Source organism: Mesocricetus auratus, unplaced genomic scaffold, assembly GCF_017639785.1.
Source record: "Mesocricetus auratus isolate SY011 unplaced genomic scaffold, BCM_Maur_2.0 Super-Scaffold_100691, whole genome shotgun sequence".
NCBI lineage: Eukaryota > Metazoa > Chordata > Mammalia > Rodentia > Cricetidae > Mesocricetus > Mesocricetus auratus.
The window spans coordinates 3,715,221-3,728,548 of record NW_024429267.1 but is presented as its reverse complement, the minus strand read 5'-3'; the positions used below and the strand labels follow the sequence as shown (position 1 = coordinate 3,728,548).

Below are 13,328 nucleotides of genomic sequence, written 5' to 3'. Positions count from 1 at the left end.
GGAGGGAGGCTAGCCCTGGGGACCCCTGGGGCCTTTGTTTTGCCGCTCAGGGGCTATGAGCTGGGCCTGCTTCTGTTCAGACACATCATGCTGGGTGGGTCCTAAGTCTGGAAGATTGAGGAAAATGGAGGAAGGAAGCGGCAGGTTAGGGAAAGGTGGCAGTTGGATCCCTCCTGGTGAGTAAGTTGTTCCCTGTTTCACAGTGACACATATAGGGTGTGGCTGGGCCTAGGAAATTGATGTCCTTGTAGAAGCCCTGGGGCAGCAGAGAGCTGAGCCTATTGTGGTAATGGTTCCTGGAGTTGCCTGTGGCTGGGTGAGCCTCCTTCTGCTGGGATAGGACTGGGCTGGGTGGCAGGAGTAAAAGGCTCCTGCAATGAAGAGAAGCCAGCAGAGTTCATGCTGCCAGGCACGGTACTTTTTAAAGGCTATCTGTAGCTGCATCCTTTAGTAGACTTAGGAAAACACAGGCAGGTGCTTAGGTAAGTGGCTTACTATAAACAGCTGTGCAAGCATGAGGACCTGCATTCAGACCCCAGGAACCACAGAATGCTGGATGTGGTAGCATGTGTCTATGATCCCAGCGCTCCTACAGCAAGATGGGAGACAGGGACGGGAGACTCCTGGAAGCTTGTGGGCCAGCTGAGCAGGAGACCCTGTTTCAAGGTGGAAGCTGGGGAACGACACCTGAGGTTGTCCCGAGGCACATGCAACACGCTCGCACGCATGCATGCACAAAACATGATGGTAGGAAGTCGACTGCCACAGGTGCCTGGTTTTCAGCCCCTGCTGTTTTCTTGATTCAGTAAACTGGTCAGAGGCCAGAGCAGCTTATACTCTTTCATTGAATATCCTAGCTCTCTGCCTCAACCTCAGAGGCAGACTGAAGTTAGGACCCAGATGCTGGGGCCACAAAGGAGGTGGAGAAGGTAGGGAATGTCTCTCCTGTCACCTGTACTGGGCCCTTCAGGTCAGGCTCGTACAGGTGGGAAAGGACATGCCAGTGAAAGCAACAACTAGGGACGAGACAGCCAGAAGAATATGGAGTTGGAGGGTAGAATCTTCAAGAATGAGGCAGAGTTCATCCTTCACAGGTGTGGAGGACCCAGACCAGCCAGGCCGTCTCTGCTTTGACCTCAGGTCGGATGGTACCCACTGTGCAGACCTTTGCCCACACATACAGCCTGCCTCAGCTCAGGAGAAAGTTGACGTGCCCCTCTCCTCCCTCTGCTTCTGCTGACTGGAATCTTTTGCACATGGTTTTAATAGGCACCCCTTAATCCGAGTGTCGCCTTCTGGGTTTTATTCTGTTTTCTTTTCCTTAAACAAAACAGAGAGTCTGTGCCAGCTTGGAACGGGGCTCAGAACTGAAGCCAGCCAATGCGTTAGGCTGGCCAGGGGCCAGTGGAGAACTGAGTGCCCCATGCCAGTTGAGAAACCTGGCTGACACCATGCTGGTGGAGGTGGAGGCCCTGATGGCTAGTGTGGAGGTTTTGTGTCTCCAACACCTCTGCCCTGGGAAGAGATTAGCAAGGACTGGCAGGCTGGTGGGAGCTGGGCTGTGTGGAGTCAAGGTCTCTTGCACTCCAGGTATGTGGAAGCCTTCGACTATTAGAGCAAACTCGTGTTCCTCACGGCATCATCCATGGGGCATCAGCCAGTCTCCTACAGTCTTTGAGTACCAGGTCTTCAGGGCCTGTGTAAACTACCTCTACACTTGTTGCAAGGGAAGCCCTGGAACCTGGGGTGTGTTCCCTGGGGGGTGGGGGGATGGCATGGTGACTAGAGCAGCTAAGCCCATGTTGGCTGGATCTTGAAGCACAGTTTGTTCAAACCTTGGTAGATCAGGAAGCAGAGCGTGGAACCAGAACTCAGGGCGGGCTGTAACCCTCAAGGCCTGCTTCCAGGGCCCTACATCTGCCAGCTTGGCCCAGTGTCACAAGGTTTCATAACCTCCTTAAACAGCAGCACCAGCTAGGGACCAAGTATTCAGTTGTATCAGCCTATGGGGTACCTTTCAGGTCCAAACCTTAACAACTATGCTCCCTTTTTGAAGCTCAGAGTCAAGGAGAGTCCTGTCAGTAGCTGCCATCACATACTTACACCAGTGACAGTCTTTTCTCTCGAGAGACCTGACTTCTGCTAGAAAAAGATCTGTGGGGGGCTACCATTGCAGGAAGAAATAGTAACTATACTTTTTCCGTTGCACCAGCTATGGCTAACGTGCCTGAAGGAAGCAATCAGGGCTTGTAGTGGGAAGGGAGGGAGAGGGAACCCAAAGGTGCGGGCCTTGCAGAGAATTCAGACATGGAAGGGCTACCCTAGTAAGCCCCGTTTGTGAGCCAGACAGGCACCCTTTGAGTTGAGCCCTGGTGCCATGGCACAGGGCTGTGTCATGATGGATTGTGTATCTGAGTCCAGTCTCCCTACTGTGCTATTCAGGGTCCTTCGGGGTGGGGATTTTCCCAGAGATGTTTGGAGGAGGGTACAGATCTGCCTGGGAGTGCCACCTTCTACCCTTCCCCAGAACTCTGTTCCTCTAGGTATGACAGAGACTATGGGTGGTCTGCCAGCCTTTGTTTGGATTGGTGGTGTTGGTATTGGTGTTCCTGGGAACCTTAACACTAACTCTCTTGTGCCTGGGTTAGGCCCACAGATTCTAGACAGGACTTTGAAAACTGGGAGTGAGGATTTTTTTAATGCATATTACTGAGGAAGTCAGGGCTGACCTGGATCAGCCAAAGCTATCACTTTAAGTTGAAACATGGCAGAAACAGTGACTAAGATGGCCAGCTTTAGCTATCTTCTAGAACCAGTCTTGACATAGATGAGTAAACAGACCAGGGTAGAAGGTCATGTTCCCAGGGACACACTTCAAGGTAGGCAGAGCCTGTACCTGGGCAGTAGCAGCCAGCAGCACTCACAGGTCATCTGACCGGTTTTAAACTTGGCTAGCACTGGGCCTTTTTTTTTTTTTAAATGTTCAAAGCAGCATAGCTCACATTCTAGTGGCTAAATTGTTTAGAATCTAGCTTATCTCATTGGAATGTGGAAGCATGGAGCAAAGCCAGGACCGGACATGGCTGATGTGGCTCAGTCCAACCTCAGGAGCCAGGGGCACAGGCCACAGCTGCTGCCGTCTCATCACTCCCCTTCTCTGCTCTGCACAGTAGCTTTGATCCTCTGCCGCCATTCCCTCAGCTTCTCGCTTAACTGTGAGAAGAGAAGGAGGGAAGGAAGCTTTGCCCTTCTGCATCTGGAAGGTCAAGACAGGACCACGGTGTTCCCAAGTTCATAGTCAAGGTTATTATCGCTGTCAGAATGATATAATGCCTGCTGCATGCCCACATCTTAGTTGAGTTAGCTCAGGGAATTCAGTGATTCCAGGGGTATAGAGGATGGGATATACGGGCAGGGCAATGTACAGGCTGACACAGGGGCATGAATGAATTACTCTATGATCTGGTTAAACACTTCCAACCCCTGGAACACATCCGGTAGTGTCTAGGAATGGTTCTTATTGTCAGAACTTGGGAGGATGAGGTAGATATAGCTATTGGTACCCAGGTGGAGGCTGAGAGGATGCATTTGACCATCCCATTATATCTGAACCCACCCCTTTTCTCCTAAGTAGTCATCTGCCTCAGCTTAGGGTGTGCTGACCTTGGAGTTGGCTTTGGCAGTATGTACTGTGTGAAGACTGGGGTCACTATGTCACCAGGGGCCACCTAGGTCCTTCCCTGTGGGCAACACAGCATCTGCTGTTCTCTTTGGCTTGGGCACTTGAGAGATACTGAGCACAGGTCCCTGCAGCTCTCTGTTTTAAGAAGTTGCCTGGTGGGAAGCAGACAGGATTCTCAGGCCAGTGCCAGGCCATCCCTATCCCCTTCTCATCGGAGCCCCGTGCACGGGAGGAGTGGGGACTCTAGGACCTCACAGTCAAGTTGTATAGTCAGGACACTTGGGATACCAGCACAAAGACAAACAGAATCACCAGGTGGCTGCATGAATACTTGAGAGTATTCCAGAGTGGGAGTATAGATCTGAGCAGGAGGTGGGCTTGAAGCTCCTCCCCAAGGCCAGCTACAGTGTGGAGGAGCATCTGGAGGCGGTGCTGGCTGCATACAGTCCTGAAGGAGGCTGTGAGATGATGAGGGAGGAGCTGGCAGAACCCAGCCTCCTGAAGGGACCTTGCCAAGGGGATGCCGTGTGCTGGGCTGTTTGTAATTCCACATGGGTCCTGGGACATGGAAGTGGAAGGCTGGACCATGTGAGAGGACTTTTTTAAGTAGTCCCCAGCTATCCTAGGAGAGAGTTGGTCGTCATGTGGCTAGTCTGCCCTGAGGAGCTCCTAGCTGAGGTTATAAAAAAAAATCTGAGTTGCTTTGCATCCCATTGTTCTAACAGCTATCGGACTACATAAAAGATGGGCCAAGGCTTCTGTTGTGAGACACACGGCCCTTCCTCTTCCTGATTTCTGGTCTGCTTGTTCACACATGAAGTGCAGCCGAACTCATAAGGCCACTGTGGCCATGCCGTTACACATGACAGATACCAAATTGCTCCTCAGGTCAAACGGCATTAAGATAAAGTCCTTTGGGAGGCAGAGGTTGACATGGGCAACTCTGAGAATCTCAGGAGAGAGGCTAAGAGGTGACTTTGTAGATGGCATGGCCTCATACCACATCCAGAGCATACTTAGGGCTGCTCACAGTGCCGACCCTGGTGCTGGCTGGTCCTGACCCACTTCATGTTTGGGCTAGCCTCTCTGAAGGCTGCTTCTGTTCACAGCAAGGCTAGACTCTATGGAGAAGGGTGCGTGTGGTTCGCTTCCCTTGGGCCTCCCTCAGACTCTGAGGATCTCATTTGCTGATACCCTGAAGGGTTTGTGCAATGGAAAGTTGGGGTTGGGGGCAAAGGATGAGAGTGTTTCAGTGCTTCCCTGGGTACCCACTGACCTGGTACACTCCATGTCTCTGCAGACCTACAGCCAGTGACCTACTGTGAGCCGGCCTTCTGGTGCTCCATCTCCTACTACGAGCTGAACCAGCGAGTTGGGGAGACATTCCATGCCTCACAGCCATCCATGACAGTGGATGGCTTCACTGATCCCTCCAACTCTGAGCGCTTCTGCCTGGGCCTGCTGTCCAATGTCAACCGGAATGCAGCTGTGGAACTTACAAGACGGCACATTGGTAATGGGTTGTCCTGCCCTCACTGCTGCTTCCTGGGGGCACTAAGACCCTCCCCCCCCATCACCAAGTGCTGTAGGATCCAGAGGAGAGGAGGTGGGAGTAGAGCAACAGTAGGGTTCTGGTCAGGTGGTGTACAGATGTCCCCTAGTCCTACAAGACTCTGGTCTTCAAATTGAGCTGTTTTCTTGCACTCTGGGACTCTCCTAAGCATAAGGGGACATCCCTACTGGGCAGAGTTCAATGTTTACATAACCACTGGAGTGCTGAGCCAATTGAAAATTAATTTCTGTCCATCTGGAGTGGATTTAGATGATAAAGGGAAAGCAAGAGTTGCACTAGAAAACCATGTGAAGGAGGTTCCTTTGGCAAGGGGCCAGAGGGCTGATGCGTCAGTAGCACCCTGGCTTCACCACGGCACTTCTGTGTCTTTTGGGGGGAGGTGGAACTAGGGCAGTGGGGTGGCAGCAGCTGTCCTCAACACCATTGCAGTCACCACTAAGGCAGGTTATCACCACTCTCCTAGACAGCTCAGGCCTGGGTAATGGTAGAAGCTGGCTCAGGCTCCTTTGTGTGCCACCTGTTCCAACTACTTTAGGAATTCAGGGCTGCCCACCATCCTCCACCTGACTTCGGGTTGGGCTCCTCGTTTATAGTCACTTGCAACTCTGCCTGCTGTCCTCCCCAGCTGGCCTTGTCGCCCTGTAGGGTGGTCTCTGACCCAGTGTCTCCTGACTCCCTAGGGAGAGGTGTGCGGCTCTACTACATTGGAGGGGAGGTCTTTGCAGAGTGCCTCAGTGACAGTGCTATTTTTGTTCAGTCACCCAACTGTAACCAGCGCTATGGCTGGCACCCTGCCACCGTCTGCAAGATCCCCCCAGGTAAGCCCCTGAAGTGCAGCCCTGGAGCCATGGCTCCTGAGGAATGCCTGGGAAGGCTTCCTTGCCTCTCCTCCACATTGGTGTTTGCACTGTCAACACTCTGTACCCGTCTGTCCTCCTGTGCACCACTGAAGCTCATGGGAACAGAGGTACCATCGAACAAATCTGTAACCCAGGGCACTGCCCATCACCCACAGTGTGAGGTGGCTCCTTTCCTTCACCCATTCTTCCTAACCGAAGAGTATTTGGGTGTCTGTGACAGGAACTGGAGCAGGATGAAGAGGTGGACGGGGCGGGTGCCCCTTCTGTACTCACAGATTTACAGGAATGAAGACAGAGGAGTGTGACACACAGAAGGCTCTAAGTCCCAAGCAAGCAGCGGATAGGGAGAAAGGGCATCTACTTGTGGGATGACCAAGGAAGGCATACTGGAGGAGACGTAGGTGCCAGGAGATGATGGGGCGTGTGGCAGGGTGGACACTGTAACAAGGGTGTAGAAGAAATGCAGGGAGGGACACTGGCTGGAGGTGCCATGTAAAAGACAGGGAGATGTTTAGAAGGCATCCTGGGCTGGGCTTGGATGAAGGGGTAAAGTTTGGGTTTTATTCTGGGGAAGCTCAGGGTTTTCTGAGGGTGTCTCCTGGGTCCCAAGAACTTGTGGGCTGGACCCCACCAAGGAAGAAAGCCAAAGCACTCCTCACATAGCAGGTGGCCTGTGTCATTGCCTAGGACATCCATAGCTAGCTCTTCCTGTTTGTTGCTGAGTAGGTGACAGTGGGCTGTGGGCTGAGTAAACCAGAGTGCAGACAGTCTTAGCCAGGAGTGGAGGTCTGCCTTGGCAGCTTTTGTGGTTTCATTTACATCTCTGAGCTCATGCTTCCTCTCCAGCAACCCCTGTGGCTCTAAGAAAGGCTAGGGAGAGAGTTCAGAGTGAGCCACACTTACTTCTCCAAGTCTAAGAGCTGGGAAGCAGCCACAGCCGGCCTGGGCAGTGGAGGGCTGGCGGACTAGCCTGGTGTTGAGTCTGCAGCCCTGGGAGTGGGTGTGGTCTGTACCCCCCTCCCCAGGAGCATGCCTTTCTGCTCCACCTCCCTGGTGAAGGCTGAGCATCTCTCGTAGTACCCTGTCAGCTTACAGTCTGTCAGGGCCCTGCAACCCCTAAGACCCACCCCACCCCCATTTTAAAGACAGCATACAGGATCACCAGGAGAGGCAGGGCAGAGTCCACAGTTGATAGGGTCTGTGCTGGTTCTCTAGTTCCTGGACATGGACTTTAGTCTTTATTTTCTGGGTCTTGCTTTCCTGGCACCTGGGCAGTTGGGACTTCAAACAAGGGTTATTTTCCATGTTATTCGTGCCTGTCTCTAGTTGCATTCTGGAGAATCAGGTACATTGTTGATGATGTCACCTTGGCCCAAGCTTGAATCGAGAGATCACCATGTGACCCAGCTCTCTTCCTCAGCCCTGGCATGTGGCAGGGCCATCAGAGGAGCCAGGTGAAGGGTGCTTCTGACTCTAGCAGTAGGCCCCATACTACCTCACTGCCACACTCCCCCTGCTGCTGTACCGATGAGGAAGCCCCTGTCCCTAGGTGGCTGCCACACCACAAGGCATTGGCAGCTAGGCTCAGGTCCCTTGCCTCTCTGAGCCCTAGAGTCCTGCCTCAGCCTCTCCAGAAGATCCTTGTGTCGTCCAAGCCCACTTCTGGGCTTCCTTCTTAGCATCTGACATCCCCACAGCTGGAGGGGGTGGCACCTGTGGGCCCGCCTTTGGTGTCCCTTGCCCATGTGTCTCCCTGCAAGGGTGTGCAGGTCTAGTGTAGGAATGGAAAAGGCCCCTCCTTGCATGGGGATGAGCAGAGCAGGTGGCCACTGAGTGGAACCACCGTGTGCCACCAGAGGCGTGTGGATCGGGCCATTTGGGCAGTTGCAGGAATGGTTTTATCTGACTGTCTGTGGTTGGCAGGCTGCAACCTGAAGATCTTCAACAACCAGGAATTTGCTGCCCTCCTGGCCCAGTCTGTCAACCAGGGCTTTGAGGCCGTCTACCAGTTGACTCGCATGTGCACCATCCGTATGAGCTTCGTCAAAGGCTGGGGAGCAGAGTACAGGTCAGTGATTAAGGAGCTCTCGGCATGTGGTGGGGAGGAGCCAACTCCAGGCAACTGGCCTTGGTCCTCAGGGACCAGGGAGAGCAGGTATGGAGGCCAGGTATTGCAGCATGACCTTCGCCTGGTGCTCAGCAGTTCTTAAGCTTGGTCAGCATCTCCAGGCCCAGCCTGGGGACATTGGCATTATTTTTACAGAGATGTGAAAGCTCAAGTCTAGGGAGGGAAAAGAAAATACATGTTCTGTCCTGGCCCCTCCTGGCTGCCTCTGTGTTTTCAGTCTCTCTGGGGACAGACTCTCATGGTGACTGTCTCCCTGACACTACCCCGGCTCCATCACTAGTAAACTCAACAAAGGAGATTTGAGTGCTTATAAAGAATGGCTTTTTTTTTTTTTTAAAAGAATTCCAGTTAGTACTTCCACCGGTAATGGCTAGGCCTACCCGGTCTGCTCGATTGAGGCCCTCAGACCGTCTAGACTGGGTTTAATGAGAATCTAGTCTCCTTTCCCCATACTGGACGGGAGCTTTCTGGGAGGCAGGGCCACATGCTCTTCTGCTCCACGCCTCCTCCTCGCCCCCAGAACAGACACAGAGGTACCCACACATCAGCTGCAGCCAGCGCCTTGCGAGTTCCTCGCCCCCTCTCTTCATTTTTCCAGATGTTTGGAATCAATTTTGTTTTGCAGTCATTCTGCACCCTAGCCAAACCCATTTCAATATTGGCTCTGGGCCACCATTCGTAATGAAATCCCGATGAGCATGACTTATGGAAAGTCGGATTCTCTGCCGAGGATGGAGGTCTGTAAAGCCCAGCTTCTCCATTAAGATCTTAGAGCTGCTGTTCTTTCGTGGATGCCTCATGGTGCCAGGGAGCAAAGCACTTTGGGCCCTTTAATCTGAAATCCAGGGAGGGTGACCAAGCAAGCAACCCACGTGGTCAGACTGCGGAAGAGCTTTCAGCCATGTTATGATGACCCAGCCCAAAGGTCTGGTTGGAGAAATGCCTGAGCCAACCTTTTAGTTCAGGATTTAGATCATTTAGGGAATGCGAGTGAAAGGTTAGACAATTAATTCGTTAGTGCAAAAACCCCAAAGGAAAAGAACGGGGAGGCCAATTAATTCGTTAGTGCAAAAACCCCAAAGGAAAAGAACGGGGAGGCCCACTGCCTTCAGGCAGACACCCCAGGATGAGTGTGAGCCTCCCTAAGTATTCAGGCAAAGCACATGATGATCACAGAGGGTCACCCTCAGGATAATGGCCCTGGGTGTGTTGGCAGAAGCCCCTCTCTGGGGCAGCGTATCACCACGCAGGATACCCTGCCAGCACAACCCGTCCTACACAGCTTACTGCGTCACTGCCGCCTGGCAGCATGGCACAGCAGCCTAGTGGAGGGTGCGGCCCCTTCCCAGAACAGCCATGCCCTCCTGCATTGTGGGCCAAACAGAGTAAGGTTTCAGGCTAGTTTTCTAAAGCAGCTGTAAGTGGGCCTGCGGCCCAGGTCTCACCTCCAGCTGGCACCCGCATGTCGCCACAGCAGATAGCCTTTGCTCACTGGAGGCTTCTGGGAGCTTGCCTGCAAGCTGCGTCACCAAGTAGTCTGAATTTAGACAAAGTGCTTTGGAGGCAAAGAAATGTGTGGTGTGCCTTGGTTTTTCCAGTAATTGTTCCCCGGCTAGCTCTGCTGGTAAGATTTTCCAAAATAAGCTGTAGATGGGATTATAGCAGCACACTGGGACCTGAAGCATGTGGGCTCTGTCAGTGCTTTGTAAAAACACTCTCCATCAAACAGACATGTCAGACAACTGTGGGGCTGACCCAGATTTGGAGCAGGGCTGCAGGTACCTATCCAGTGGCAGAGCTGGGAGCCAGGGAGACCTTCATTCAGGCTTGCCACAGTCCCTGGAAACTGACCTTTCTTTAACTCTTTGAGGCCCTCTTCCTCCAGCAGAACCTGACTTACTCAAAGGCCTTCTCGACTGGAAGAGTGTAGTCTGGTTTGGCCACATTACTGGTACAACTCTAGGCGGTATTCAGCATGAAGAGATCTATAGCCTGAGGTAGCAGAAAGCTGTGCTCTGACTGACATGTGTGCCCTTCTGGACATTTTAAAGTCTCCCACCTCTTTCCTCTTTCTGCAGGAGACAGACAGTGACCAGTACCCCTTGTTGGATCGAGCTGCACCTAAATGGGCCCTTGCAGTGGCTTGACAAGGTCCTTACCCAGATGGGCTCCCCCCAGCATCCGCTGTTCCAGTGTGTCTTAGAGATACTAGGAGTGGAGGGAGTGGGCGGGGGGAGGGTGGGCTTGGGGAAAATGGCCTTGGAAGAGAACTTCATCCAACTTGTTCTTGTCAAAGACAACACATTTCTTTCAACTAAGGCATCAACCTGTTTCTGAAACCACACACACAAAATCCCAGGGATGATTTATGAACAGCTGTGTCTGCTGCAACACGTGCCCCAGTTTGAAGCCCAAATAATGGCTTCTGATCTGGTGGCTTGAGCTAACAGGTGGTGTGTTGCCATCTGACTCCTTGTTTAATGACAGAGATCTGGGATGTGACCGTCTAGAAGGAAAGTGCCTTTCTCAAGGCTGGAGTGGAAGAGTGCCCTAGCTTCCCGTAGCTGTGGATAAAAACACCAACGGAGAATGCCCTGTCCCACCACTTTCACAGAGAGGAGGTACCTGGTGAACTGGATGGCCTACACCGGCACTTTCCCCGCCTTCAAAATGCACAGATAGGAACATGCCAGTGGGTAAAGCTGTTGAGAGCCATGTCTTCATTTTCCTTCTCCCCTGAAAGGACCTGCTGAAGCTCAGCGTGTATGGGATGAATAGTGCCTATTATCACGTTACTCTCAGAGAGACTCGGATATTGTCCAGGTGTTCACAGAAGGCAGAGAGGGCAGTGGTGAAGTGCATGTCCAGGTGAGGTGACACCATATTCTGATGCATGTGCTGTGTTGTTTTACGGAGCCAGTTTCGTTAATGAACTCACCTAGCATGGGTTCTTGGAAATGCCTTCTGTTTTATAAAACAATCCTGGGTATGTACATTGGCTGGAAGACCAGAGTGGACCCAGCAACTGCTGCTTGCCCTGAGGTTTAGAAACTGAGATTTACAGAAGCCAGTTCACCAGAAGGTAAGACACCCGAGGCCGACATGGGCAAATGAAAAGGGCTATTACAATTTTTTTACACCTTGGGAAATTGCAGGCTTGGTGCAGAGAGGCCTGTCATCTTCACCCTGGGATGTAAGATTACCCAGCTTTGGTAAAGGACTGCCACCGAAAAAACTGCTGCAGCGATACTGTGTAATGAGCACCGTTCCCAGTGGCAATTATAGAGAAAACGAGTATAAATTATTTCAACTGGAAAAAAAAAGTCCCTTTCCTGGCTTTTTTAGAACACAGCACAAGGGATCGTCACCTGCAACTGGTACTTTCTTCTTGGCTGCCGTTTCTGTTGTGAAATGACTATCCCACGTTTTTGCATGGATTTCCTGCCGAAGTCCTGTCCTGTTCCAGAAGGGAAGAAAGTGCACTCTCCAATGTGACGAATCTTCTGATGCTCCATAAACCTGGGAGCACATTCTGTGGTCTCTCCTGCAGGATCCTATGGCCTCTCCAGTGCTGGGAAGGATGTTTCCAGTTGGGCATGCTCTTCCCCAAGTCTCTTTTGGACAAGAAGCCTTGTGAGCATCTTCCCCCAGGCTGTTGCTACAGAGCCCAAAGGCAGTTCTGAATGTCTACCCTCGGAGGGCACAGACAGTGGGTGTGAACATTGTGCCAGGCTTGAAATGGCCTGTGGACTGTTGCTTCAGGCACAGGAAGTTCTTGGAACTGCCTCGATGTCACCCATGCTCTGAGTCAGATACAGTACAAGGAAGGGTGTTCTTATGTGGTTTCTACTGAGACTGTGGGTGATGGTTCGTGGGGGCCTGCCTTGTCCACTTGCTGCCTAGTTTCCTAGGGGCTTCGCCATCCCGTAGGTGCCTGGAGAAGAGGTCCATACAGTATGAATGGAGTCACCCCACAGCCCATTCTATATCTGGGGAATGCAGGAGAACCTGCAATGCTTAGCTGGGAGAAACGAAGTTATCATTTTTTTCTCTCTTCTTGCCAAAGGTTACTTCCTTGGCTCCTTCGCTTTATTGGCCAGTCATTGGAGAAGGATGGACAAGGGAATTCTAGGCAGGTCTACTCTCGGCATCCCTGAAAATAAAAGGCTTGGAATCTAGAAAATGTCACTCGGTGGTGGAGAACACAGGTCCTCTGGGTACATGTAATCTAGGTGTCCTCCTGAGTTAGCTTCCCATCTCGCCTTGTATGAACAGCATCTGTACTTCTAAAGAACAGTTGGAAGTCAAGAGGGAAGCAGCACAGCTGCTGCTGCAGCCTTTGAAGTGTGTGGCTCCTGCAGGTGACCTGACTGCATGTGCTGTGCCAGCCTCGGGCTTCTGCTGACACTGACCCACGTGGCTGGCTCTGGGCAGAGATCCTCGTCTTCAGCACCCTGGAGAAGCTAACTTAACTTAGTGCGTGTGCAGGTAGCCCAGCTGTGTGGCTGCAGGCCTGTGCTGGTATGTCATCACAGCTGGCCACCTTCCAGGGGGCCTGCAGAAGCCCTGACATTTTTGAGAAAAGCCTGGACTGGGGAGCAGGGACTCTCTTAGCAAGGCTGCTGGCAGACTTCTCCACTGTCCTGAGAGTGTGTTGTACTATTGTTATTGTCAGTGACTTTTTTTACTCGTTAATGTATTGAACCGCAGTGCTTACAGGGCGCTGTGGTCTTGCTCTCCCCCCACTTGCTTTTCAGAGTGGGGGTCTATTCCAGGGCTTGTTGTTTTCACTCCAACCACAAAGGTTTTCTCTAATAGTGTGTGCCGTCACGCTTGTGCCTGAGCTGTCTGGGGCAGAGGCGAGTATCTGACTTCATTCTTAGCCCCAAGCTGCCATTTCCAAGGTTTTCTTTGTTATTTAAGTCCTTGAGAAGCTGGAAAACTACCTGCACCGGAAGGGACACAGCTCCAGCTCTGCACTGTATCTCTGACTGTGTGACTAAGTGGCTAGATGTGTGTGCAGGAACCTGGTCAGAGCTTACTCAACATTTCCAATGAGTGGCATCAATGTCCCGTCCCCGGCCT

General features: G+C 52.2%; 1 protein-coding gene across 1 annotated transcript in view; it reads left to right on the top strand.

Annotated features, from left to right (window-relative positions):
* Positions 1–10,461, top strand: part of Smad3 (SMAD family member 3) — a 110,108-nt gene extending 99,647 nt beyond the window's left edge. Inside the window, 5 exon segments of the mRNA XM_005075564.4 lie at positions 4,983–5,195; positions 5,936–6,073; positions 8,039–8,183; positions 10,322–10,415; positions 10,417–10,461. Of these exon segments, the coding sequence (XP_005075621.1) occupies positions 4,983–5,195; positions 5,936–6,073; positions 8,039–8,183; positions 10,322–10,415; positions 10,417–10,446 (620 nt within the window). The 3' untranslated portion in view covers positions 10,447–10,461.
* The last annotated feature ends 2,867 nt before the right edge of the window (positions 10,462–13,328 follow it).